This window comes from Necator americanus, chromosome II (assembly GCF_031761385.1).
Source record: "Necator americanus strain Aroian chromosome II, whole genome shotgun sequence".
NCBI lineage: Eukaryota > Metazoa > Nematoda > Chromadorea > Rhabditida > Ancylostomatidae > Necator > Necator americanus.
In genome coordinates, this window is record NC_087372.1 from 20,420,291 (window position 1) to 20,448,000 (window position 27,710).

Here is a 27,710-nt window from a genome sequence, read left to right on the forward strand (position 1 = left end):
AAGTTTACCACTTTGAGTTTACGGAATGCAAGAAAAACTCTGTAGATGTATTCGAAAGTGCTGATTGTGAATTCCAGCCTTTAACTGATTCCCCAGAAAAAAAAACGTGTCCTGCTTTTCAAGCGTCAATTTTTCTCTGTTGAAGAAGTAGCCATCCTAATACATACGCAGGTCACCATTAGCTAGCCGATTTGCCCTTCGCTGTGTAAATATTTATAAACATTTCCACTCCATCCCCCGTTTTCCCATCTTTTTTTAATTTGATTCATGCATTACCTGTGCATCTTATCCTTCCTTTGCAGTGTGCTTATTCCAGTGAGTGATATTTCTTCTAGCAGATACTTTCAGTATTGAGACTCAAAAAAAAAAAACCAAAGGAAGGTCAACTTTGAAACACTATAATCTCATCGCTATGCTCAGAAACTTGAGTTGTACTGTGCTGCTGCTGAGACTGTCTTTCGTCCTTTTCTTCAACTACATGCAGTGTTCCGAAGAAGTTAGATCTGTGCACCTTTATCGAGACTTTTTTCTGAAGAAAACTGAAAAAAAATTTGATGCTATTTCGAAGGCAGACAAAACGTTGTGAAGTATCGTGCTATGTGCGTGTCTTGCACATGACTACAGCACTGACGGTCTTCTACGAAATCTCCCTATCTGGTTCATTTTATTGCAATAAATTGAGAGATTGTTGTTCTAAAAGATGTTCTCCGGGTTAGCTTCACTCATGGCAGAATTCGTTTTCGATTACTTGCTCCTTATACCAATGCATCAAAGTAACTATTAAGGATAAAGGATAAGATGTCTGGCGTTAATCAATCTGTTTGGGTTGTGCCACCACGTTCACTTCAACTCAGAATCGTTTGAGGTTCACTGTTTACGAACGTGTAACTGGCTTATACAATGACTTGCAGCAGTTAAACGTTGTCTGAAGTCACTGTTTTTATCCTCCCAAACAAGTCTGGTAACCATTTATCGAGGGATGAAAGGCTTGGTCAGCACTAGGGCGGATTCGAACCTCCGATCGATTCTGTAGACAGCGGAACTTCTTGCCGACTGCGCTACGCCCGCCCCGTATTAGTATGTATTAGGTTGAGTCGAAAGTTCTCGGACAATGTGGTCTAGAGACGGACTTCTAGAGATCATCACTCAGCAAAGAGCTGACAAAAATGGACGTGTTAGCTATCTTTTGATAGAGTATGAAATTCTCTTCAAAGTGTAGGTTAACAATTACACTGAGCTAGTTCCTTGCCTGCTACCATGCCGCGCAATTTCAAGCCGTCGTCACTCCACCTCCGCAACGTCATAATCTTTCTCCATCTATCTGGCCAGGAACCCGCGGATATCGATAGACGTTTGAAGGAAGTTTACGAGGAGCACGCGCCCGCCAGAAGTACAAGTGGCACTCGAAGTTCGCGTCGCACGACTATTCCATCGAAGATGAAGACTGTTCGGGACGCCCGATGGAGTTGGATTTGGACTTGCTGCGGGACAGGAGGAAGCCGACCCGTATCAAACCACTCGCGAACTGGCAGTCGCTCTTGGGGTGAGTCAAACCACAGTTGTTCGCGATGATTGGGTCACCATTACAATAGTTGTTCAGGTCACGTACGCTTATTGAAGCCGCGATTTTAAATTTTGATCAATCGCTCTGGGCGAGAGTAGCGCAATCTGCAAGCGGTTCTGTTATGACGGACTAGTCGATCGATGGTTCGAAACCGCGGTAGAGTAAACCAAGCCTTTCTTCCCTTCGGGGTCGATAAACAAGTACCAGACTTGTCTGAGACCATGGAAACACTGAATTGATACATATGCTTGCCACCACATGACAGTGTATAGGCTAAAAACGCACTGGTAAATCTGAAGCGATTCTGAGTTGATGTGAGCGCGTTGGCGGATTCCAAGCTGACTAATAACAGACACATTATCCTTTATCACTTCCATCAAACCCTCCGACTCATCACAGAAAGAAACTGATCAGCGCAAAACTTTTATTCTCTTATTCTTATTCTTATTTTTTTCTTGTAGGAAATGCTTTCGCACGTCAGAAAGTTTGCTAATGATCCGTTTCATAGTCAGGCGTCTTCAGCTATTCTTGTTGTACTCACTCATGGAGAAAGAGACCAGTTACTTGGTGAGTATATGACAAGCCGTAATGTAATGAAGGTGGTTATGGATTTCGGGAGGAGAAATAAAAGAGCATTTCTCAGTTCCTGCATTCGTTATTTCTGCAAGGTAAAAGTTTACTTGTCCTTGTTCTAAGATTCGTAGATGTTGGTGCATTGACAGAAGTCGCTTGCCCCTTTGTGCTACTGATTCTCAAGAGATTAGAGAATTTCAACTTTACCTATGGTTTTTTCTACTCTACTTAAGTCTGGGAGTGATTGAACTTTTCTGAGCAGTAGAATTCTCAACTCACAAATTGTTTCGAGCGATCCATTTTGGTTGCATGAAAACAACTGACCGTAACTGTTGTAGGTGTCGGTGGTGATGAGGATGTTCTATCAGTGTATCCTGTGCTGGAGGCTTTAAATGCTAGAAATGCACCGTTGTTGTCGGGCAAGCCAAAGTTGATATTCATTCAGGCGTGCAGAGGAGGTAGGCAAAAGTGTCTTTTGTATCTAGATTGGCATTAAGCTTAAACCTTCATATCTTTTCAAGAAAAATACTGGATAGAACCTTTAGTTCTTGTCATATTCTGGAGAATTGCACTAGTTAAAGGAGACCATTATGTCACCTTTGCTTCTCAGATTCTCTACGTTTACGACACTTTCTTTGAGAAATAGAAAATCATCTTATTGACTTCTGCAGTTCGTGTCTATAGAGTTTCTTTTCTTTTCTTGAAAAGTTTTCTCACCTGTTGACATCTGTATTCAAGAATATCAGCTTGATCCCACACAGTTCCCCATACTAACTCACAAGAAGGGGTGTGAAACAGTCTTCGTCTCCCAACAATGCAACTTGTTACTGGTAGCCCATGGCTCTAAGCAACACACTAATGTCTACGAGGTGGGGTACCTTCTGCTGCTTATTTGAGTTATATTATTTGGATTGCGAATGTTGGGCTACAACGGAGTTGTCCCGTTCTGTCCACGTCTTATACAAATTATCTGTATCTTTCACATATTGCATGGTGGAGAACACGAGTGAAATCAAAAATATTTCTGAAGCCTTTTTGGGTCAAAAGACGGAACTAAGCGTGACGACGCTCTTAGTCGTGTACTACACCCTTATAAGTCTCTATTCGCGAGGCAGTCCTAACCCAACATTTCATGGTCTGCTGCTTGTAAACTATTACAATTATGTGTTGTATCTGTATCAGTTTGAGAATTTTTGCGCAGAGTATAACGGTTGTCATTACACGTGTCGCTTCACTTGTTTTTATTTATTTATCCAGTCAGTCAGTCAGAATTGGTGCCCGGGCGCCAGAAAGCTAGAAAATTTGGTGCGACGGGTCACACAGCGTTTTATTTCCGCGTCGTTGTATAGTAGTATCGCGCAATTAATCCATGTGGATTTGGCAAAGAGCAAACGAGACGTTCTGAACCGCTTCATAGCCATGGTCACTGCACGCGTTTCACCTCTACGACTCCTCCGTGTCTATTTTTTTTTTGCACGTTTGTCTCAGGTTGGTAACATGAAGGTAACTTTTTAGAAAGTGGAAACACGCATGCCAATTGCTTAAATAATAGCCAACAGTTTACATGAGCTTATATGGAACCTTATTTTTATCAGTGCTGTGATGAGGTTCACTTCACGTCATTTCATGATATTATAGTGGCAATTGTTTGGAAAAACAGGAGAAAATTCCATATTTCGAGTGATGCTTTCAAATTGTATCTATATTGTATTAGTATGAAAAGAGTGTTTGAAGTGAAAGTTTGAATGTTCTAAACGAAAGAAGCGAACACTACAAGAAAGTCTGAAGTGTGGCTTTAGCCGGACTTTCGGACTGGTAACTAATATAAGCGGAATGTGTGTAAAGCTAAGTGCCAGCGGCTCTATCCATTCAAATTCAGGAACTGTGGAAAATTCTGATAAGCAACTACGTAATGTAATGTACGTTCAGCAGCTTAAATTCTTTAGGTAGTAATTTCGCAAAGTTAGTTTGTTTGAAAGTGTTTGCATCCGCTCGTCCTTTCTCTCCCCGCTCCTATTTAATGAATTCTGGAACAAACTAAGCTCCCAGACAATTCCAGCATATGCTGATTGTGGATGTGGCAATCAACTTAGGCGAACAGATCGATTTCATCGGTCCAGTGATTTTTGCGCGCTCTCTTTTTGGGATCAATGAGACACCGCTCTGGTTTCAAGTATGCGCGTAGCACAACTATTCCGAGCATGATAATCCCTTTAGGAGGCATCGATTTTGCCTACTCATTCATCGTTGTTTTTTTCATTTTTACATACCTAGGTCTTTGATGGTCCGTATTCACTGAACATGCGGACCAAAGCAGCTTCCCAGTCGTTCTTTTCCCTCACAATTGTCATCCTACATATCCACAAGTTTTGTTAGTGACCTCGATGAAGTTCCTGAGTCATATCCAGCTGAGTTCTCAGTCGTTCCATCCCTACAGCGAACAAATCAACGCTTTTCATAGGTAATCTCTTTTGACGGCGTTTAGCATCTCTAGTGATCCACTTCAACGTAATTTTGGTTCATCTACCGTCGATTCTTCTCATAATGTGATTGGCACATTTATGTTTGGTTTTCGACATGTTCCGCTGACTCGCGAAGACGGGATGTTTCTCTTGAGTCGGACCTGCCAAGAGCGGTTGTACCTCTGCTTAGACTTCCGAAGACAACTTTTGAGTGCTCTGTTATTAGAGCGTTGGAGGAACTGTCGTGTTGAGTAGGTGGGCACGGAGTTCTTGATTCGTTAATTGTTCTTTCGCTTCCTTGACGACTGCAAATGATGTCACGCTACTTTCATCCTTCTATTCAGTTCTTCCTTCAGGATCTCCTTCCTATTCATGGAACATCGGAGGTACACGTATAACCGAGTTTCCATGATGTGGAGCCTTCAAGTTATATCCCTTCTTCCACGCAGTAGGCGTTCTTCATGAACTATGTCTTATTTCTGTTCATTCGCAACCATAGGCACGTCTGTGATGAATTTTGCAGAGTTCCTCTTATTAAAGTGAAAGAAATCTTGTCAGCTGCAGTTCTAATAATACGGCAATCACTTTGGACGAAATCTTTAGTATATTTATTTCTGTGCGTGCCAGCACGAATCGATGATGACGAAGTCGTGAGTTTTGTCTGGCGGTTGAAATGATATTTCCAAATTGGCAAGCTTTCTTTATTCTTTCTTGAAGTGTATCCTCCTGAAGGAAACAAAGGATAAGCGCTAAGAGAAGATTTGTTCTGTGTACATTTTGTTTTCAGCAGAATCGCACTGCAGTAAAGGATGCTTCACTGAGTACATTTTGTATTTGGTCACATATGCAATATTGCCAAATATAGCTGTTCCCATAGAAAAATAGGAGTATGCATTGGAAACCAAAAGTGTCCACGTCATGGGACATTCTTCAAACATGGAACAGATATTGCGGTTCTATGTATAACATCTCTCAAATGAATTCCCTTAGGTCTGGAGTAGTTACTGCTATTTTGAATTTTTTGGGAAATCGTTCGGAGCAGTGGTAAGGTATGTATTTACCTATTTACGATTATTTATCACTTCAGCCATAGATGCACAGCATTTAAGTGGGTTGAAGTGAGTTTGAAGTTTAAAACACTCGCTTGCAACTTCAGCTTTTTGTGTCGCTGAAGCAGGCCAACTAGTAATCTAAAGATCCGAGGTAACTGAACTGGTAAAGGCCCCGCAGAGTTTATAGCCAAAATTGCTGCTGTACGAATTTATGACTGTTGACATCGGTTTCTGGTTGGTGGCTCTCGCGGTCGATCGCCCCGATCACCTCGACTTCCGCTGTTCATCGAATTAATCAAGTGAGCGCCAGTAATTCCTCCTTTTGTTCCGGTCGCGTGCGGAAGACGCAGTGGTTTTTCCTTTTCGTGGTGCATGAAGAACATCAGAATTTTCTTTCTTTCTAAAAGACTTTGTGAGAAAGTCTACCTATCGGGTCTGCGGTCTTTCTCTAGTACGCTTAACATCACTGGAATCGAGTCGCTAACCCTCACGGTTGTTGAAATGCATCAGTGTCCGGCCCACCTTTTTTTTACTTTCTTTAGCAAATGCTGCGTCATCTTCGATCTTCGATCACTCAAGTAGAACAGAACTTCGAATCTCCTCTTTGTGTGAAAAGGAACACTCCTAGCAGTGCAAAAGTTCGACTTTCCTTGACTCTTGGCATAAAGATTGCAACTTGCCGATAGTCCAATTTAGCAACAGCCAATATTGTTAGCAAACTTTATTACGACTAACGTTTCGGCGTCGTCGCCTTCGTCAGAACCTGGAAAGTCAGATCATTTGTGATATATCCTCTCAAATGCCTCATCCAGAACAAGTCATCAATCCCTAAGATGCTACATCCAAAATCGAAACCAAACGAACCCAAAACATTGTGCTTACCGCGTTGTCGTGATTTTAGCGGACCTCCGCGTGAAAAATCGCTCCGCTAACACTAATTAGGATGCGACCCGCATATGACCGCGTAGATCAAAACCCGCAAGTCTTGATACAGAGCCAGCTCGTTGGTCACGGCTATGCATTCTTCCTTTCTATTCATTTTTGGACTTTTAGCCTTTATCCAAAACGCTCCAAAGTTCTGCGAGCTACAATTTCTTGTTCGTACGATAGGATCGTGGCAGCTATACAGAAAGGAGCATTTTCATGACATTTTCTGCAATGGATTCCGAGAGGGGTTGCTGCGTTTGAATGTTTCATCCCATCTAGATGTTCTTTAATACGAACACAAACAGGTCGCCCTGTTTCGCCAATATATTCTTCGTCGTCGTATGTTTTGCGCGAAATCAAATAAACTACACCAGAGACCATGCAGTCGCCTGCCTTACCAAATGGACGTATTACGCAGTATTGAGTCAGGTAAATGCGATCGTACATTCTGTTCTAACACTCCTAGCATCCCTCCTTCGATTGAGTGTTCAGTTTCGCTGAACACAAAGCGAAGCGGCCAGATTTCTGAAGCATAGGCCAAAGGAGGAAGCGCGGTGTTAAACAGATGACCAGTTAGTCATTGTCCCTGTGTTCTTCACTAAATCCTCAATAAACTTATACTAGCCATCCGTTTCTCATGAAAATCGTGTTTTCGATTTTGGTCAGGATTCGTTCCGCGCGGCTGACGTCAGATCTTAGCAGGGTAATATCATCAACGAAACGCAGATGATGTATCGGAGTTGTCCATCAACTCCCATTCCCATGTTGTCTCATTCTAGCTTTCGTTTTGGGTTCCCGAGAGTGGCTTTGTATGTTTTGGGTGGGTGTGAACCTTTTCGTGGATGTTTTTTGTCGCTACGGTAAATTCGGAAAAGTGCTCTTGCTCGTTCGATTACCGATGTTAAGCTCCTCAGGCATTTTCCTGTGACCAGTTTTGGCGCTCAAATCGTCAACAGTTACTTCGTAAATGGCTCAGTCTTCCCTATACAACTTTTCTGGGCTCTTCTTGGAAGCTTCAACTTCTTCTTTTTCACCGTTTTGTCTCATATTCTGTGGGCTTTCGTTTGCTAGCAAATTTCTGACATATATCTCCATTTTACTAAACATCTGTTATTTTCAATTTTATTACGTCTGAACATCACTGATTCTCAATAATCTTTACAAATTGCTGCATTCCGCTGCAGTTTTCAGTTTCCTTGAAATTGCAGACCGTCGTGACACCGGCGTGGTTTACATGGATCAATCAGATGCTCCTCGTCAACATCCGGATAGCCTTTTTGGACTGTTCAAATGTATAAGGACACCATCCGTTGTTGAGGTGAATAAGCTTAGAGGCGATCAACGTTGACAAGAAGCATACTGTTCCCTATGTTTTCTGCCAGACGACCTCGCTAAGGCCCCGCGAATCCGACTTCGTCATAGCGTATGCCACACCTCCAACGTACGTGTCCTGGCGTAACAGTCTTCGCGGCAGTTGGTTTATTCAAGCAATTTGTGAGGTAAAATTCTATCCTATTTCATTTCGAGAAGTTATGGCTGTTGGAGTCTCAGGTATTTGCTAAACACGCTCGCGACATGGATCTTCTTCAATTACTAACAAGAGTGAATAAAAGGGTAGCGGAGTGCTTTCAGACAAACTGCTCGTCATCTCTTTACAAGCAGGTGCGCATCTCTTTTTGTTCTTCTTTATTATTATTTATTTACTCTGGTAATAGTAAGCACAGCCGACATTACTGGAATATGACCATGCGATAGTCAGACCCTGTTCTCCGATTCCCTTCACTTGAGCTGCACCCCATGAACTAGATCCCCTTCACCTGAGGGGAGGCCGTTCCTCCCTAGCGCACCTATGGATATGGCTCTTTTGCACTCAACTACACTAGCCCTCTCATTTTTTAAACACCGGGTTGAAAAGGATTAACAGAACTTGCGTCTCCATGTTTAAACGCAGAATACTGCCCTCAGATGTCCACTCCTTATGCTCTCGAGCTCAAACTGGGCTTTTAATAGAGTTTTCATGTGACTCATATCTGTGTGAATTCATATAAAATGTGCCTAAGTTTTGCGTGTATTCCTGTAGTTCCAGCGGCTTTTTGCTCATATTCTAGTCAATAATTTTTTAAATTAAATCATAAAATGACTTGAAAACTGAAATATGGATGTAACACGTAAGGCGATCTTATTTTTGCCCACTTAACTGCGCCAAATATGCCTCTGAATAAACCTCTGACGACTCTTCATATCCCTTCATTTTCACGTGTTTCTCGGTTATTTTTCATACAAATTTCGCTTGCTTTTGCAGGCGTTATTCACGATTTCTCTCGATATCTGACTGGAGTCGGAGAGCACGTAAAACATGCGTATTGTAATCACGGTCAAGCGTGTAGTTGTGAAACGATCTTCCTAGAACCCTCTCCTCCCCTCTCCTTTCCTCCCTTCCTCTCATTCTCTCTTATATAGTCGCTCACGTAATAGCAAAACACCAAATTTAGTAGATAAAATTTAAGTAATTAAATTGAAAAATCAATAGATGAATCAAATAAAAACGAAATAATTCAGTGAACATAGTAAAGCTAATACAGATGAATAAAGAAAATTTACATTGTTCGGGAGCTGATTTTAGCGATGAACATCACCCTGACTGGGAATGAGTGCAGGGCTGTTGGTGATTTTGATTGTTTGAAATAAACATCCAACTTGGTGCCAGAAAAACCAAGAAAGGAAAAAGTGCAGTGTTTGTAGAGAAAGAGTTGCGCTGTAAAGTAGTTTATTTTTCGTTCTTATCACCCTCTGATTTTTTGAAAATTAGTTAAGAAAAAGTTGGGAATTTTAGCAAATTTCCAAGCTTTTTTCTCAACTATATTTTGACATAACGAAAAGGCATGTGAAAAAGTAAGACAGCATAGTTGGAAAAAAACTTCCCCTATGACGTATTTCAAACTGATTAAGTTTTTATAAGGTATTATAAGTTGAATTATTGGACTTTGTTCGAATTCACACACATTTTGACTCGCAGCCAAGAATCCGAATTTCCGCACTTTTTTTCGTTGCGCGACTACTCTAGTGCAACTAAAAAATCCGCCAACACTTTTTTTATAGAACATCTAGGGAAATCTTTAACAGCAAATTTTTATCTCTGTTAGTATCCTGGTCGTCTCTGAAGTCAGTTTGAAAAATCCAAAAATAGGAGGAAAAATTTGCTATTTTTCTCAACCAGGTTTCAAAAAAAAATTACAGATAGAAACAGGAATTCTTTGTTCTACAACCCTGCACAATTACACTACGTGAATATCACTGTGAATGTCATTATTCAGCAACTCGTGAAGTCTACCTTCCACTAATTCTACCCATATTTCGAGCTGTGGGTTTTGGAATTCGTTTTTTTTTTTAAAGCGATAGGGAAAGTCATCATTGTTTGAAGAAAATCTGCTTATTTAACTCTTTTGTTTAAATTTTATTATTTTATTTTTATTTAATTTTATTTAAATACAAAATTGTCGCTTAGTGATGACATGCTAGTGATTGTTTTCTTACCATTTTGATAAACTTCGCTGGAGCTACACCTGCACCGCCCACTAATACTAGGCGCTTTTTCACTGCTCCTCTCACCAAAGTATGCATTAGCCGTCTTAATAAATAAGGAGGATTTCAAATGGATTGTTTTGGCCGTCACGGAGGTAACAGAATCAGTGTTTAAGCTATGAATGAAATACAGTTTTCTTCCCTCATTCTGTTAGAACTCAATACAAAGTCACCTATTTCTCTTATATGAAATGATCACAAAAAAATTGTGGAGCTCAGATTTAAAGTTGTGAGAGAAGCTAACTTTTTAAAAGGATCAAAATTTTCAGTTTATTTTGAACTGTTTACTTTCCATTTCATCATGCTCATAACGTTTATCACGTCATCTATAATAATACATCATATTTATTCAAGTACGGTTTGTCCTCACATTCATAGCTGATTGGAGCTGACTTTAAATACCGGATACATTTTTATACAGCTTAAGCCAGCAAAGTGACCCCAAACGTCAGGTATAGTTTGGAGCAGCAGGAAAGTGCTATGTCATCCATTTTTAAAATTGATTCAAGAAGAACATTAGTTCCATTGGAAGTATAAAGAATAAGATTTTTCTCGAATCATTTTGTGTACTCTCATCCTAACTGTTTTCGCCATACGAGTTTCATGTCTCATTTATTCAAATACTATATGATTTTATTTCAAAGGCAGGTATCGAATATGACCTCTAATATGCCACCCTTTGATTCCACCCTTCCTCACGGCGCCGCTGTTAGGAAAATCCTAACGCATACTTGACGTGAATTTAAACGCACACTAAATGATGAGGTGTCCTTCGAACTTATTTGGTTGAATCGTTTTATTTTGAGCTCAGTCTCCATCGTCACACTTGCATCGCCATTGTGGTATATCGGGATAAGTAGAGCCTGCAACTGATCCATAAGACAACATTTGACGACAGCATCCTATTCAGTAGTGCTGTAGTAAGCAGTCATGAAATGAAGGCGAGAAAGACGCTCAAAATTACCTAGAAAAAAATTGATCGAGCTCTTCCTTTCTTGAAGTGTAGAACAAAGTGAAGCTTGTCTCATGTGGATGGCACGCACGATGCTGGTCACGAATATATATAGTTCGTGAATTACATTTCGGCAACTATCGGTTTTATCATTCTTTTTGCATTTTCGATGCAAATATACCATCTAGAGTTTATGGAATGAGACAAAACCTGCTTGCGAGAGTTTTCGAGAGTATTACTGAAATTGATCTATTTTCGGTCTGGAGACCGTGAAAACGTGCCAGCTGATCTTTTTACGCGTTGATTTCTACATATACTAAGTTACAAGGACTAAAGATTAAAGAGGAGTACAGCCGTTGTCGTCGTCAGTCTCTGCATCAGTTGGATCAGTAGTACGAAATACTCATTTGCTTAGATCTCGTGGAAAATATCGAGAGCGATGACGTATCAAGATGCTGCACGTCTTACTTAAAACCTTACCAGGCGATGGGATCGACAGGTTTTCCGAGCGATTTTAAGGGTAAAGTCGCTGTGCTGAGGTATCTGGATCGAGGTTACAATTTTCGCCCAGAAAACAGTTTTATGGTAATACGTAAAGCAAATCAAACAATTTTGCACAAATGAGGATCCAACGAACATACCCTGACGTACTCAAAATTGCAGGAAGTTGACAAACCTTAGCATCTGAGCTGACGAAACCAAAAGAAGTCATCCCTTTATTTTGAAGCAATACAGCAATGATGGGATTGGAATGATCTAAATGAAGAAAAACCATTCACACAACATAAAAAAGTGCAATACAAATATAAAAAGAAATCGAGCTATGAAGAGCGAATCTAATATTTAACACATCATGCGAGAAAAATTGTTGCCTAGCGTCTTCGGTGTACAGTACAATCGCTAGTATTTGGACAGAAGACGAAAAGGACGCAAATCCGCGTCTTTTTCGTCTTCTGTCCAAGTACTAGCGAAGAATTAGCGATTGTAGTGTACATCGAATACCTTTTTCGTTTTTTTTTTTTTCATAACGCCTCAATTTGATCTTTTTTGTAAAATCTGGACAGCAATAGGTTTGTGAGCGCGAACTTTACCTTCTTCTTCATAGCTTTGTCCCGCGTTGTTGTAGGGTCCGCCTTTCTGCTCCTTGTGTTACATTTGGTTCTATCCATTGCACCAGCCGTACACAAACGTGCATCCATCGTATCCAGCTTCACACGGTCGAACCAGCGAATCTTTGGCCTCCCGCGCGGCCTCACTCCTGAAACGTCGAGCTTCAGAGCGGTTTTGGCAACAGAATTTTCCTCCTGCTGCAAGACGTGACCAAACCATCTCATTCGCGCCTCATCTCATTTCGCTTCATCTTCTCAGTTATCGGGACGATGCCGAAGATGGAGCGTACAGTATCGTTGGATACTTTGTCTTTCATCATTACACCTATCGTCCACCTCAACATCCGCATCTCCATAGCGTGCAACACTCTTTCCAAGGCTTTCGTCGTCACACGCATCCATAAAGGGCAACAGGAAGCACAACCGTCCTGTAGATATTCGACTTCAGTTGAACAGGGACTTTCTTGTCGCACAGTACGCCTGTTGCCATTTTCTATTTCATTCGTATTTTTTATTTCATGTCGTATTAACACGTGCTCGACCTTTTTGATCAATGTCGCCTGTGGAAGTCACTTTGGATCCAAGATACTTGAAAAAGCCCACCTTGTTTAACTCATGTTAACTCGGTGCCACCGACACGAATTGAACCATTGTCTATCCTTCGTCCGCACTCCATGTACTCAGTTTCTGATACATATCCATGTTGCTACAGCCGATCCTTCCAAGACTACTTGTTTCTGAGAGGGATGAACCCTGATGAACCTCTACTTGTGCAGGGAATGGCCTGCTTGTTCCAGCAACACATCGTACAACGCTGGTAGCCTTAGCATAAAGCAGCTTTGTCCACCGCACATATTCTTCTGGTACTTTATGCGACCTCATGGACATTCATAACAGCTCATGTGGGACACGGTCGAAAGCTTTCTCGAGATCGAGAAAAGCAAGATGCACACTGCGGTTCTTCTTTCGATGTTTCTCCAGGAGGATTCGGACAGCATGGACAGCTATAGTGCTGCAGTCCTTCACAAAACCGCACTGGTTGAGTGAAACGCTAACAATTTTCCTCAGACGAGCTTCCAGGACACGCTCAAAAATCTTCATCGTATGGCAGAGCAGTCGTATAGGCCTGTACGAGGTGCAGTCAGCAATGTCTCCTTTCCCTTTCCAGACAGGCACGGTCACGGAAGTTTGCCATATGTTTGGAGTCCGTCCTTCTGCAACCATTTTGTTAAATAGAGTTGCGAGCCACAGGGACCCTCGATCTCCTTGCAGCTTCCAGATATCAACAGGTATGTCGTCAGGACCGGTTGCCTTGTTCGACTTCATTTTTGCGAGGGCAGCACTAACTTCGACGGCAGTAATTGGTAGAACAGGACTATCGACGCTGGGAACATTGGGACGGGAAGACGACAGAATTCTTCGTTACACAAGTGATTGTAGTACTCTCGCCACCTCTCCAGGATCTGACCAAAGTGACGCAGAACGATGCGATCAGCTCCCTTAACGATCTTGGTGCGTTTCATATCCAACGTTGAGCGGTGACGCGCTTTGACTAAACGATACACTGCCCGCACGCCTTCCTTCGTATCAAACATGCCGTACAAAGCCTTGGAGCGGTCCGACTTCGCCTTGGAGACTGCCTTCTTAGCCTCCCTCTTCGCCGCTAGGTAAGCACCCCGATCTTCAGGCTGACGCGTCCTCCGCCAGAGCTTATACTTGGACTTCTTCTCACGAATTGCCGCCTGAACTTCCTCGTTCCAAAACCACGTAGCCTTTTGTACCTTTGGCTTACCTAAGGTCGTCTTTCCCAGAGTGTTATTCGCGGTCAAGCGTATAACGCTGGAAGTAGACGACCACATTTCCTCCACACTACGAGTAAGGTGGGGAGTGTAGATGGAGCCACGGACGGGAAAAATACCTCTTTTCGATCCTTCAGATTCCATCACTTGATGCGCTGTGTTTCAGTCCTTGGATGTCTCTTTCTTGGACGTGGGAGATTTTCAAGTCCATGACGAGCAAATGGTGTTGGGCGGCGACATGGTCTGCAGGGATTAGTTTTGGATCGTGCAGAAATCGGCGATCTCGTCGGCGTAACATCTAGAAATCTATTTGTGTTTCACGACCGCTGGTGTACGTGATCAAATGCGATTTTCTTTTCCGACACTGCATGTTAGCAATGATCAAGTCACTTGCAACAGCATACTCCAGGATTCGCAACCCGTCATCGTTACGAGCTCCATAACCGTATCCAGCATGGCAACTCTCGAACCCGTCTTTCCGAGAACCGACATGTCCGTTGAAGTCTCCTCCAATTAGAAGTACTTCTTCGCCTTCCAGGGATTGGACGTACTGCTCCAGATCTTCCCAAAAGCACGCCTTCTCTTCTTCACTACAGCCCACCTGTGACGCATAAGCAGAGACGACTGGCAGTTCCACTTCTCCTGTGTCTACTTTAAAGCCATCAGGCGCTCCTATAGTCGATCCACCGCTGTGACGCTGTTTATAAAAGTCTCGTTCAATATGATACCAACGCCGTTGCGATTTGATGTGCCGTGATAGATCAGCTTGTAGCCATCGCCTAATTCCCTTGCCTTGGAGCCTTTCCAGCGAGTCTCCTGTACACGGCATATGTCAACACGGCGTTTTCTGAGACTGTATGCCAGTTCACGACTTCTTCCAGTAAGCATCCCAACGTTAAGTGTTGCCAAGTGCTCTGGATGTTGTTGGCGATGGCGAACTAACTTCTTTGGCCGGCTCAGTCCTCTAGCCGGTAGCCCTCTCATATTTGCCATATTGTCCGGGCGAGGACAATGCGCGTCGCTTATGGGGGACGCCCTAGCTTCTGAAGACCACATAGTAGACATTAGCAGTATGACGCGACGGGGGTGTTGTCCTAGGCTTGTCGCACTAGCAAGTTAGCAGCCTGGCACTGTAATGTAAGGCACCTCAATTAGCTAGCCTGTAGCCTTAGCCCAAGGACCGGACTACTACCCGGACACCTTTGTGGCATGGTTGAACTGCCGAGACGAAGTCTCGCCACCAGAGACCACTAAGCTGCCCGACGGCCAGGGCCACCGCTGTGCCGCTTTGAGGCGTGAGGTAGGATTTGCAGCAGTAAACGCGAACTCTTCCGACTGAATATAATTAGCGCTCTCAAAACCTACCAATGAAAACAGTTTTAGAAAGGAATTACCTGCGACTACGCATTAACAAGGCTGAGTCCGAGATAACTGCGCCCAAGGGTACATTATATATATATATATATATATATATATATATATATATATATATATATATATATATATATATATATATATATATATATATATACATATATATATATGTGTATATAACAAGGATATATTTTGACTTTTGACCTGAATATATTTTTTGATGAGGGCGGGTGTGGCGCAGTCGGTTAGAGGTCCACTGTAGCCACACGGTCTAGGGTTCGAATCCGCCCTAGTGCTCACCAAGTATTTCATCCTTCCGGTCGATAAATTGGAACCAGACTTGTCTGGGAGTGTCTGGGAGGATAAAAACACTGACTTGATCATCGGCAAGTCATTGTAAAGGCCAACACGCGTTCCAAAACCTCAACGGCTACGAATTCCAGAAAACGCGTTGGCGCATCCCAAGTGGATTGATACGCCAGAGACTTTTCGACGTTTTATATTTTTTGATAAGTAAAATGATAGCTACATATTCGTAATCTACATACTATCGCGAACAAGTTGATATCTCTAACAGCTATAATTGGCTGTGAAGATTTTGAAAGTTTGGTCAAAGTATTATGTTTCAGCTCTATAAATCAAGGACATTAATAGTTTAAAAGTTTTTTCCTACAAAATCTGCAAGAAAACTATTTGTCGTAGAATGACCTTGTCTCCTGATTTTCTATCTGAAGGAGATTTTCTGGGTTTTTTCCTGCAACTAAAGTTACAACTTCGATGCTTCACAATACCTATTGTGATTTTTAGCAGTTCGTAAATCGCTAACAAATCAGGTTTGCCTTCTTTGGGCACAACACAGTGGAGAACATCCTTTGCCCCACGAATTGTCCCGATTTTTCCTATAATATGTCTCAGCTGCGTTCAGTTTTGAACATGTAAAGATTAAAACTTTTCATGTGCTTTTAAAAAAACCTTTTAAAAAACCGTTTTCCGAAAAAAATTTTCAAATATCAGGCGGATATATTTTTCAGGAGGAAGAAACCTATTAAATGGTGCCGATTTCAAAAATTCTGTATCATTCAATTCAACAGTCTCCGTCAACAAGGGTATTATCATATAGGCACGGCCACCCACCAAATACCTTAGGACACACATCGAGCTATAGACTGTGTTATCGCATTGATTGCTACACTTGAAAAGGATAGGATGAATACAGAAAAAATTGTTATTCCTGCAGAGCGATATTCGTTAGAATTGTCTATTTTATTTATTTTTTTTTTTCTATCCTCTATTTTTTTAGTTCTACCTGAATTCTTCGCTCTTCGATATTAAAGTGGAGTCATCAAGTCAAAGAGATAATTATGATTAAGTCAATTCTTTTACGATCTTTGGAATAGAACAAACAAATGACGTAGAGAAATGAAGAACCACCGAAGTAGACTTCTGAGCAGAACTACCAGAATGTAGATCCAGAATGAAATCAGAGATCGGCAGATGCATAGTTAGGCAAAGTCTCACTTTCATCATTAGAATTTTCCGTTTCAAGGAACTCCGGAAATTTTTAAGATTTTTGGGGAGTAAAATAGACTATTCCAAAGAATATCGCTCTTCAGGTATAACATTCTTCTCTGTAGTTATTCTATCCTTTTCAAATGTAGTAATCAATGCGATAACACAGCCAATAGCTCGATGAGTGTCCTAAGGTAAGGTAAGGCAAATCACTCGATCTAAATAGAGTTTGGGAAGGTTCTGGGAGCCAAGAAACAATTTTAATTCTCCTCCAGTGACTTTGTAGTAGTTTTTCCATGTTGGAGCCTAGTTGAATTGTATTAATTATACCCTCTTATCTTGCATCCAAGAGGTTTGGTGTGCTAAATCTCATTTGAACCGGATTCATTTTTTCAAGGCTGCTTTTAGATTATTCGTTGAAACTCCGTCATAGAATGTGATGTTTGGAAACGGGAACTGATATTTCTAAAATGTAGTATAGTGCTGAATCATGAATTTTTAAAAAAATATCTTCTCTTGAGTTTTGGAAAAACAGAAACCGTTGTTGCTCTTTAGATGCCGGAATTCCATTCACGTCTTCTCAAGCAGTTCTACTTTTTCCCGGGTGTTAAGCGCTCCGCAGTCGTTTGATCTCCACACCTCTTTGCGAGCAAGTTGCTGTTCTTGCTACTTTATGTGATTCACTGTTTTACACAGAGATGTTTCTTTTCTGCTTCCATTGGTATTTTTTGCTCTGCAGGTATTCTTTGCTAAATCCTGTACATTTTATGACTATTGTTGAATGAGAGTCAATGACTGTTTTCTGCCTAAATGTAAAGTTTCATTCTTGTTATGTTTATGATATTTTGACCTGATGTATTCGTCATTGAGAATTGCTCCAAATGCTCCGAGTGAGCATGTTTCTGGAGCGAGTTTGCAGGAAATAGGTGAAAATCTCTGTTCAAACAACTGCCATACAGGTGGACGCAAACTTGGTTTGCTTTCCTGCCTTTGCAGAGTTTGCATAAAGTTGTTACCAATTACAGTCGTTTTTCTAGACGTGCTCTTGAGATCAGCTAATATTAGTTAGTTATGATTGCAGACAAGAACGTGGTTTTTTGCTTTCTTGGGATGTAAAAGGTGCAGCATAGCGTAATGCAGTTACTGTGTAAAACTTTAAAATTTTTTTGTAATCGATAACTAATAGATGTGAATAATCATGATATATAATAACGGGCTTATTCTGTCGCGCGCGTGTGCGTGTGTGTGTGTGTCACGAAATTCGAAAAGGGGGACACGACGGGTCCACCGGCGTCGAGTTGGTGCGCCGGCGCCAGCTATCCATAAAATGGGGTGCGACGGGTCCACCGGCGTCGAGTTGGTGCGCCGGCGCCAGCTATACATAAATTGTGGTGCGAAGGCGTCGAAGTCCTGTGTCGGTATAAAAGTATCGCACAGTAAATTCGTCTGCATGTCGCAAAAGATAAATGGGACGTTGCGAACGTTTCATAGTCGTGTCCACTTTCCGCGTTCCTTTTCTCCTCTACTACTCCTCCATTCTTCAGAAAGTGGAAAAGTGAATTCTAACTGCTGCTTATATAGTAGCCAAGTGTTAACATGATCTGATGTGGAGCGCTATCTTTATCAGTACGATGATGTCGTTCACTTTATTTCATGTGAAACATTCTGTGATAAGTTTTGGGGGAAACAAGATTGTTAACCTATACTTTGAGTAATGATTCCAAGTTGTGTCTATATTACATTGGTATCGAAGGCTTAAAGGTGAAGCTTGAGTGTTCTGCAAATGTAGAACTGACGCAGTTACAAAGAAAACCATGAAATCTTCAGCCTAAATTCCCTTCAAGAAAAAGAAGGAAAAGTTGCTAAAAACAATTCTAATTTTGCAGAAAATGTCACTATTATTAATTTATGTTCGTTAATCAATGATGGCGAGCGGAGCGAACACCGCAGAAAGTCTGAAGTCCGGCTTAGCTGGACGTTCAGACTGGTTTATTATAACTTGTGGTTTGAAGGCACGTCAATATTTGTAGATAACGGAGATCATTGCTTCAGACACATCATCGCAAAACGTAAAAAAACGCAGCATAAGCTCGTGAATCTATATCTGGCAAAATGTTTTTGGGAGTTTCTATAAGCTGCCGTAGCATCAACCGAATCACTGAACAAAATTTACTTTCTTTCATCGCGAGGAAAAGAGGAATAGGTGTTACGAGTAGCGCAAATGCTGTCCGTTTTCCGTATTTTTTCATTTATCACCATTTTTCTGTAGTACACTTTCCTTCACATTTGTAATATATGTACAAGGAAATACATTTATTCACTCTGTAATCAATAAGCGCTAATTATTATTTCTACAAGTCAAAAGCACGCCGGTCAAGTGTGACCATGCGTTCTGTCGTCTAAATTTCGGATAATCAGAAACCTAATAGTTGCTTGTGAACGGCCTACTCTTATAGCGGACATGGACAGCCTAGTTTCCTATGCTGCAGAACTTGGCGAAAAAAAAAATGAAAACAGTAAAGTTGTTTTTCAAATACTTTCACAGTTACTGTATAAGTAAGACTATCCCTAATTCTGGAATTGATTGCACATAGCGAAAATGATGCTCTTTGAGCTTCTTAGGTTCATCTTTCTCATCACCAAGCCTTCACTCATTAAGTGATACGACTGAAAGAACAGCTCCATTTTAGTTCGCTCATGCGCATTTTGATGTGAGTAAACCATGTAAAACAAATTAGCTCTCTCAAACTGAAATTATGTCGCTGCTTAGTACTCTACGCATTGGAAGGCCTTAATTGGACCATAAAAATGACTTTTAGATGCAAATTAATTATTCTCGAGAACCTCGCTCATCCTTTCGTTTTGTTTTGGTTTCCACTGATGCACTGGACCATAAATATATAAGACCCAAGTTATTTGTACTTGGCTGAGTTCTCGATACGTTAGTCCAAAAACGAGCTAACGCTTGTACGAGTTACTAAAAGCATATTTAAAGCAGTTTCTATTATTCATCTTTTTTCGTCGTTCATGTTCTTCGTAGCTCATCTGTTGACTTACTGCACTGTTGTTATGTTCTTCACGTTGCGTTGTAAATATCAATAATGTTGTCAATAAATTAGATCCTTAGCTAAGGTTTCTGTTCCGAGCAGCCCAGTTCCAAGCGGGAGAGTACTACTATATTTGTTAAGAACCACGAGGACAGATCTATTGGTGGAGATGCTGAATATCTATTGCAATCAGACGTTGCTTCACCTGGTGACGCCAGAGGGAAGTTTTTCAGGCTGTATTAATACATATTTCTGGACCAGGGAGTTAGAAAGTTCTCTAGGATTCTAAGGTATGCTAATAAGGAGAAAACGAATATTCTAGTAGTATATCTTCTCAAAGGTATAATTTAGAATAATTTCCGAAGTTATCCTAATGTAACATCTTTTTTCTTAAACCTTAATGTTCATTTTTTTTTTCATTTCTGAGTCAAAATCCTCCAACTCTTCACGTTATTTCAAAGCATTTAGGCCAAGCTGTGAAGTGTTTTTTTTTTGCTTAACTGCGCTCCAGAAATGATTTTTAGATGACTTTTGCTCAGAAAGGATTTGCGCGAAAAACGTATTGAATATAGAAAGATTTCGAAAGTTCTCTTGTCTTAAAGCCTCGGCATATTCTGTCTATGTTTTGTGTTAGTGTGCCTGCGATGCTTTTAGATCGTACCTTTTATTTGCCTGACGTTTCGGCTTTTTCGCCGTCTTCAGAGGCCTAAATAGAGGATGACTGAAGCAATGCTACCTTTATCCCGTTAAGTGCCACACTATTCTTGGTCAGTGTTTCGGTAATCGTTCAAGGTAGTGAAAACAGAACCCATATACATTGAAAATAGTCTTACGCGTTGTTACACCGGATGTGATGCGGCTGGTAGCACGCACTTGTTTCTCAGTGTACCAGCACATGAGCATTGCTGCGTGAAGATCACCAGCGACAATATAGATGATTTGATCTAAACACAGAATATCAGGCAGTCATAGGTCACAGAGCTGTACAAGTGGCAAGAACTCATTCGTTATCGACAAGCATTCATTCCTATTATTCATTGAAGGGTTTTGTTTTAAGAAAAAAACGCCAATGCAGAACGCCAATTCTAAAACGCCAATGCAGAACGCCTCAAACGTCTTTCTCGCCGATATTTCTGTTTCGTAAGCCGATATAACGCATTTCACACCATAATCGTTTCCGTTGTGGGCCTCATGTCAAGTTTTGCTTAAAATACCATCTCATTTGTTGAACACGCACTATTTCCTTGAGGGATTATGCAATGCGAAAGATGAGGGCAACTGCGTAATAGAGTCCGCTGATGTGACCTCAATCTACACGAATGAAAAAAAGATTACAAAAAGATTTATAGATTTACATGGTAACAACTTGGAAACATATGGCCTTAGCAAAACTCGCATAATAACACTTATCAAAGAATGCCTGAATTGTAATATTTTCAGGTGGTCAGGAAATTATTTCGCCCAACTGAGAGGACTAGCAATGGGTCAGCGATTAGCACCAGTACTAGCGATCTGCTTCATGAGCAGAATCGAAGAACCAGTGCTTTCGCGTAGACGAATAACGTATTGCAGATATATTCACGACCGTTGCATCATAACATCAACACAGTCGGAAATGAACGAAGTTCCGAGAAAATCTTATTGCACGCCAAATCTGCACATCCGACTGCAGTGAAACGCGCAGTGATAATAGTAGTAATAGTAGTAATAGTTAGTATAGTAGTAATAGTAATAGTTAATAGTAGTAATAGTAATAGTTAGTAGTAGTAATAGCGCAGTAATATGTTCAAAACCGCTAGCGAAGTTTGCCAAGAACGACACGAATCACGAAGACTTGCCTTGAAAATCGCATGTGCTAATGGCTATACAGTACGTCCGCACTACCGAAGATTCCGCAATGTAAATAGCAATGTTCCGCGCGAAAAAAAATGTCTTTCCCTTCCTTTTATCTTTGACAGTGTCAGTGCCGTTGTTCAGCGCAGCATTATCCAAGCACAGTTACAAGATGACGTGATCTTGTAACTGTGCTTGGATAATGCTGGCATACATATACATACATATAACATATGGCAAGAAAATGACGAAAAAGCTTGATAACACCACTAGGAAGGCATAGACACGAGGCCCGCAACGGAAACGATTATGGTGTGAATATGGTGGTTATACTGGCTCACGAAACAGAGATATCGGCAAGGAAGACGTTGGAGGCGTTTTAGATTCTTAAAACAAAACCCTTCAATGAATAATAGGAATGAATGCTTGTCGATAACGAATGAGTTCTTGCCACTTGTACCGCTTTGTGACCTATGACTGCCTGATATTCTGTGTTTAGATCAAATCATCTATATTGTCGCTGGTGATCTTCACGCAGCAATGCTCATGTGGTGGTACGCTGAGAAACAAGTGCGTGCTACCAGCCGCACCACATCCGGTGAAACAACGCGTAAGACTATTTTCAATGTATATGGGTTCTGTTTTCACTACCTTGAACGATTACCGAAACACTGACCAAGAATAGTGTGGCACTTAACGGGATAAAGGTAGCATTGCTCCAGTCATCCTCTATTTAGGCCTCTGAAGACGGCGAAAAAGCCGAAACGTCAAGCAAATAAAAGGTACGATCTAAAAGCATCGCAGGCACACTAACACAAAACATTGACAGAATATGCCGAGGTTTCAAGACAGGAGAACTTTCGAAATCTTTCTATATTCAATATGTTTTTCGCGCAAATCCTTTCTGAGCAAAAGTCATCTAAAAATCATTTCTGGAGCGCCGTTAAGCAAAAAAAAAACACTTCACAGCTTGGCCTAAATGCTTTGAAATAACGTGAACAGATGGAGGATTTCTACCCAAAAATGAAAAAAAAAAGAACATTAAGGTTTAAAAAAAAGGTGTTACATTAGGATAACATCAGAAATTATTTTAAATTATACCTTTGAGAAGATATACTGCTAGAATATTCGTTTTCTCCTTATTAGCATACCTTAGAATCCTAGAGAACTTTCTAACTCCCTGATCCAGAAATATATATTAATACAGCCTGAAAAACTTCTCTCTGGCGTCACCAGGAGAAGCAACATCTGGTTGCAGTAGATATTCAACATCTCCACCAATAGATCTGTCCTCGTGGTTCTTAACAAATATACTAGTACTCTGCCGCTTAGAATTAGGCCGCTCGGAACAGAAACGTTAGCTAAGGATCTAATTTATTGACAACATCAGGCTGAAGCCGGACTTCAGGTTCATTTATTTTGGTGTTCGCTTCGCTCGCCTTCATCGTTCAATAGAAAATAACAGTAATTTTTAAAGACACAGACATTTCTAAAATTAGAATTGCTTTTTTATCAAAGCTTTATCCATTTTTTTGCCCGAAAACTTAAGTATAGATGAAAGATTTTATGGTTTTTCCTTAAACAATCAGTTCTATATTAGGAGAGCAATCCAGCTTGATTTGTTTTTTGTTGATTTGTATGTTTCTCTGAAACCTCCACAATTTGAAACATTATTCGAAGTATGAGTCTGCTCCGTTCTCAACTATTAGCAAAGAATGATGTGCTAACATGAAATGATGTGAATATCACTGTCGTAGTGACAAAAATGACGTTCTTCGTCAGATGGCATAACTGGTGGCTACTGTGTGTTGTATTTGATCAGCCGTTTGCACGTGCTTTTCCTCCTTTTGAAGAAAGGATATTAGCAGCATCAGGAGACATGCTGGGAAATAGATATACGAACTCTACCCATTCTACTGCGTTGGGACTCCCATTTCATTCCGTTATTACATAGCATGGAAGTTTGCAAATTTGGGAGTGTACATTCACATAAAAGTTTATTTACTCTCACTAACATATGAGAGAAACTAACTTGTTTTATCAAAGCCAACATACACAATCTTTAGACATCTTTATCTTTAGACAATGGTGAAAAGGTAGAGTGCTCGCCTATCACGTGCATGGTGATGGTTCGGCACATCACCGCTGTAGATTTCACGCACACACACACGTACGCACGCACACACGCGCACACACACACGTACGCAAACACACACGCACACACACACACGCACACACAGTAGTGGTAGCAATAATGCAGTAAGTCAACAGAACAGCTACGAAGAACATGAGCGACGAAAAAAGATGAAAAAATTACAAAAAGTATAGACAGAATGCCGAGGTTTCAAGACAAGAGAACGTTTGAACTATTGACTTTTGGTCCAAATACATAGCACAATTTGGCTGATGCAAACATCAGCCGTAGAAAAGCTTTGAGAGTCATGAAAAGGACTCCAAATGAAGCAGAAATTTAGGAACACGCCAAATTCGGTCAGAGCTCCAGCTGCACTGAACAAATCCATGCCGTTCCGGGTTTCATGGAGACTTGTCTAGACTATATTTCATCTTAACCTTCGTCAACTGTGAGAAGGCCTTTGACCACCTAGAAACAAGTCAGACATTCTTAAAAGTATGTGCTACCTGGGTTTCCGTTGTTCATCTATTCGCTCTAGCGGGCGTCAGCGGCACTTCCATCTGTGACGATCGCTCACAAGGGTTGCTCAGTATTTTCTGCTTCCGCGAAGGGCACAAAAAGCTCCATATTTTTTGTTAAAGGTCTCTGTGAAGATGTCTAACCATTAGATACAGCATTTCTCTAGCGCGTTTGATATCATGTATAACGCAGTTAATTACGGCTCTCGCCCAACGGTTGTCGTTGAAACGTATCATTTGTAAGCTTTAATAGTTACGGCAGCGGTTCTGATCTTTGATCGTTGACATAGGACTGAGCTTCAAATACCTCCTTTACATTCGTGAAGCGAATACTTCTGGAGCCATCCTTTTAGCTGAGCACACCATGACGCTGGCTGCGTTTTCCTCCTGCTCGAGAACAATTTCTAATTGTAGGTCAAAAAAGAAGAATGGTACAGTTGACTGGGCTCGGAGCCGGATGTTCATGGTCTTCTTCACTACATCCCACATACTCATGAATGCTTCCCGAACCTCTTATTTTCTGTTGTCGAGCTTGAGAGTCAGATCATTCATCTTGTCTATTCTACGATGCACATAATTAGAGGCGTCCTATTTGGGTCTCTAGTTTTCCAAAAGGTTCAATTGGCCCACTCATGCTGATAAGGACGCTATGTCACTAACTTCCCAACTCTCGCATGTTCTGAGGAACTCCATCAGTTCTGGCACAGTTGAAATAAGGAGTCCCTGCTCTGAATCCACCTTGGTTTTGAACCTTTGTAGCCCTCTTTCACCCTCTCAAGAAGGCTCCACGTAGCTTAGCGACTTTGTTTGAATCAATGGAATTTTTCAATGAGGGAGTTGTGTCATCAATGACGCGTGATATGAGAGGGAATTGGTCAGTTGCTACAGTCAATGTACTCAGAGGATACAGCCTTTCTAGCACCGATTGTCAAAGCCATCGGAAAGAGGGTACAACATGACGGTACCCTCTGTCTTGAATGCGTCTTCGAAGCTGTTCATGGCTGCTTTATAGTAACCTACTTGATTTAATTGGCGGGCTGACTTCATTGTCTGACGCGATTACCCACAGCTTTGCGCGATGTGCCGCCCTTGAACACAGCTCTCCCCAACCTCGATTTTCTGCGAGAGCTTGCACAGAATCAGTCCATTCGAGCTTGCACAGAATCAGTCCATATCCTGCAAGACCTTATGTCTCGTTTGAACTGTTTATGTACGCCGAGTGTCCTCAAGTCTTCTTTTGCCACCTTCATTTTCCATTTTCGGACACGTGACCTTTTGCTGCTTGAACCCGACAAACTGCTCAGAACTCGTTGAACAAGGCGATCTGCAGTCCTCCCCAGTATGTGAGCAAAGAAACGGAGATGATTTTCTGTAGCTACTTTCGATGGTGCTGCAAGATGTTGATACCTTCCACGTGTCATCCCTGTACACCACATCGATTTCTACGTACACATCTTCATCTTCGCACACCTTAGAGCAAAAGTAGCCAAGCAGCCTTGTAAACAGCTCCCTTTCCCTGCAATCAAAACTCTCCATCACGGTTGCCAGTGCTGGCGAAGTCTCCGATCCGCACATCATGATGGGGCGAATTGCGGATAGACTCCACTTAGCTGGTGATGGGGTCCACCACAGACATTTCATTGATCTAATTGCACAAGTGGCCTTAGTGCGCTTGTGCTGAATATCTTTCTCGTGGCTGACGTTTTTCAGCATACAGGTTAGGAAACAGAACTCATCGACTAGTTCGATCGTTGGTCCGTCCACCCTGATTCCTGCTTGAGGTCTCGAAGAGATCCACATCTGTTTGCATTTATCAGGGCGTAGACGTAATCCATAGGCTGCAGCCAACTTTGATTGACAACATGTTGAACTTTCGTACTGCTTTCCGCGAATATAACAACACTGTCGGCGTAATTTAGATCGATCGATCAAGGGGTGTCCGCATGGTGCTAGGATGATATTGGCAGGACATTGGTCGACTGTCATCGATAGCGAAGTTGAACAGGAAAGGTCCTGTCATTGTCTCTTGTCTTACTTCAGTTACCACTTCAAACGGTAGATCTGGCTGGTTCGAAATGCAGTTGTTGGTTGAATCATTACATTAAGTAGGCGAACATCCTTTCCTGGTACTCCATCGGCGCAGAGCGTGTTGAGAAGATGGTATCGATGAGAACAGTCGAAAGCGACTTCAATGTCCGCAATTAATTACACTGGCTTTGAATACTGCTGCTCTCTCAACGATGAACACCTAGTCAATTGTAGATAGGCAAGGACGCCAGCTTGCTCGTCGCGCGTCGTTTCGTCGCAATCTTTAATAAGTCTATCCATAATAATCTGCTCCTAAATCTTGTACTTAACACGGAGCAGAAAGATTCCTCGATATGCTTCTAGAGTCCGTGACAGATAACTTCTTGTGGGGAGGAATTACGATAGCATGCCCTCACGAATCAGGTATCCTTTCTTCGATCCATATTGGACGGATGATCAATGTGGAAAAAGGCTGCTCCATTGGCAGTGTTGATTACTGGAGAACATCTTTTCATCTTGGTGCCTTACTCTTCTAGTAGAGTAGAGTTTCTTGTCCTCCCACACCTTTTCAAACTCCTTCGCTCCTGAAATCCATTCGTTTTCGCGGTCTTTTTGCAGCTGGCGACGCAACATCCTAATCAGACGCTTTTCTTTTTTTTTTTTGTTGTGGGCCGCTTATACAGACAGATGCAAACTTTTTTCTTGCCGCAAGAGAACCGGGAGCATTTCCCTTCCAGTTTCTTGTATGCACTTTGCGAAGGAATCCGCATCGCTGAGCTTCTTGCCGGTCCGTACTCCATGTGTAGACACACGTTGGCGCAATTTCGTTCTGCATTCTTCGTCTTTTAGACCTGCTGTGTCTGTTTTGGAAAGGAAGTCCTTTTTGTTTTATTTAAGGGGAACTCCTCGGTTTCTCTTGTTGAACCATAACTTGAAGCTGAGAAGAGCTGGATCAGAGTCGAGTGCGACGTCCCAAAAAGGTCTAGATTTTCGGATATCTGACTGAGGAATGTTCCTCGTAAGAACGTAGTCGAGCTAAAGTTTGAAAATTCTCAAACTTTAGCTCGACTACGTTTACGTCTCAAACTTTAGCTTGCGCTGCCCTTCAAGCGTTAGAAGAGTTGACCTCGTGAGCCACGTGAGCTGATAGCGTGAATTCCTCTTAAACGTGGAAGCGTTGATAAGGTCCGTCTGTTCGCATAAGTCGACCAGGTGGTCACCGCTATCCGAAGTGCGCTGGATAATAC

The 27,710-nt window shown here is 41.6% G+C and overlaps 6 protein-coding genes across 9 annotated transcripts in view; 1 reads left to right on the plus strand and 5 right to left on the minus strand.

Annotated features, from left to right (window-relative positions):
* The window catches only part of RB195_018672 (uncharacterized protein), a gene marked incomplete at both ends in the record, with an annotated part of 33,889 nt that extends 21,264 nt beyond the window's left edge, over positions 1 to 12,625 (plus strand). Inside the window, 6 exons of one of the 2 annotated variants that reach the window (XM_064186220.1) lie at positions 2,026 to 2,131; positions 2,476 to 2,595; positions 7,787 to 7,896; positions 7,961 to 8,077; positions 8,130 to 8,240; positions 12,239 to 12,625. In XM_064186220.1, the coding sequence (XP_064042100.1) occupies positions 2,026 to 2,131; positions 2,476 to 2,595; positions 7,787 to 7,896; positions 7,961 to 8,077; positions 8,130 to 8,240; positions 12,239 to 12,625 (951 nt within the window). Of the gene's footprint in view, positions 1 to 2,025; positions 2,132 to 2,475; positions 2,596 to 7,786; positions 7,897 to 7,960; positions 8,078 to 8,129; positions 8,241 to 9,892; positions 9,920 to 12,238 lie in introns of those variants that run through there. The other variant, XM_064186219.1, reaches the window with a different exon arrangement.
* On the minus strand, positions 10,856 to 12,623 carry RB195_018673 (uncharacterized protein; the record flags this gene model as incomplete). The annotated part of the gene is made up of 3 exons (XM_064186221.1): positions 10,856 to 11,023; positions 11,789 to 11,868; positions 12,545 to 12,623. The coding sequence occupies 3 exons, from the start codon at positions 12,621 to 12,623 to the stop codon at positions 10,856 to 10,858; spliced, it is 327 nt and encodes a 108-aa protein (XP_064042102.1).
* A 484-nt stretch (positions 12,626 to 13,109) lies between the features above and the next one.
* RB195_018674 (uncharacterized protein) lies at positions 13,110 to 13,547 on the minus strand (the record flags this gene model as incomplete). Of its 2 annotated transcripts, none has more annotated exons than XM_064186222.1 (1): positions 13,110 to 13,547. In XM_064186222.1, the coding sequence occupies one exon, from the start codon at positions 13,545 to 13,547 to the stop codon at positions 13,110 to 13,112; it is 438 nt and encodes a 145-aa protein (XP_064042103.1). The 2 variants fall into 2 exon arrangements, with proteins under 2 accessions (XP_064042103.1, XP_064042104.1); XM_064186223.1 differs by having other exon boundaries at positions 13,110 to 13,445.
* On the minus strand, positions 13,544 to 14,164 carry RB195_018675 (uncharacterized protein; the record flags this gene model as incomplete). Its single annotated transcript, XM_064186224.1, has 1 exon — positions 13,544 to 14,164. The coding sequence occupies one exon, from the start codon at positions 14,162 to 14,164 to the stop codon at positions 13,544 to 13,546; it is 621 nt and encodes a 206-aa protein (XP_064042105.1).
* A 154-nt stretch (positions 14,165 to 14,318) lies between these two features.
* Positions 14,319 to 14,849, minus strand: RB195_018676 (uncharacterized protein; the record flags this gene model as incomplete). The annotated part of the gene is made up of 1 exon (XM_064186225.1): positions 14,319 to 14,849. One exon carries the CDS (start codon positions 14,847 to 14,849, stop codon positions 14,319 to 14,321), a length of 531 nt encoding a protein of 176 aa, XP_064042106.1.
* A 5,799-nt stretch (positions 14,850 to 20,648) lies between these two features.
* RB195_018677 (uncharacterized protein) lies at positions 20,649 to 26,421 on the minus strand (the record flags this gene model as incomplete). Of its 2 annotated transcripts, XM_064186227.1 has the most annotated exons (4): positions 20,649 to 20,656; positions 20,784 to 20,894; positions 25,456 to 25,611; positions 25,680 to 26,421. In XM_064186227.1, 4 exons carry the CDS (start codon positions 26,419 to 26,421, stop codon positions 20,649 to 20,651), a joined length of 1,017 nt encoding a protein of 338 aa, XP_064042107.1. The 2 variants fall into 2 exon arrangements, with proteins under 2 accessions (XP_064042107.1, XP_064042108.1); XM_064186226.1 differs by lacking the exons at positions 20,649 to 20,656; positions 20,784 to 20,894; positions 25,456 to 25,611 and having other exon boundaries at positions 25,642 to 26,421.
* Between the last annotated feature and the right edge of the window lie 1,289 nt (positions 26,422 to 27,710).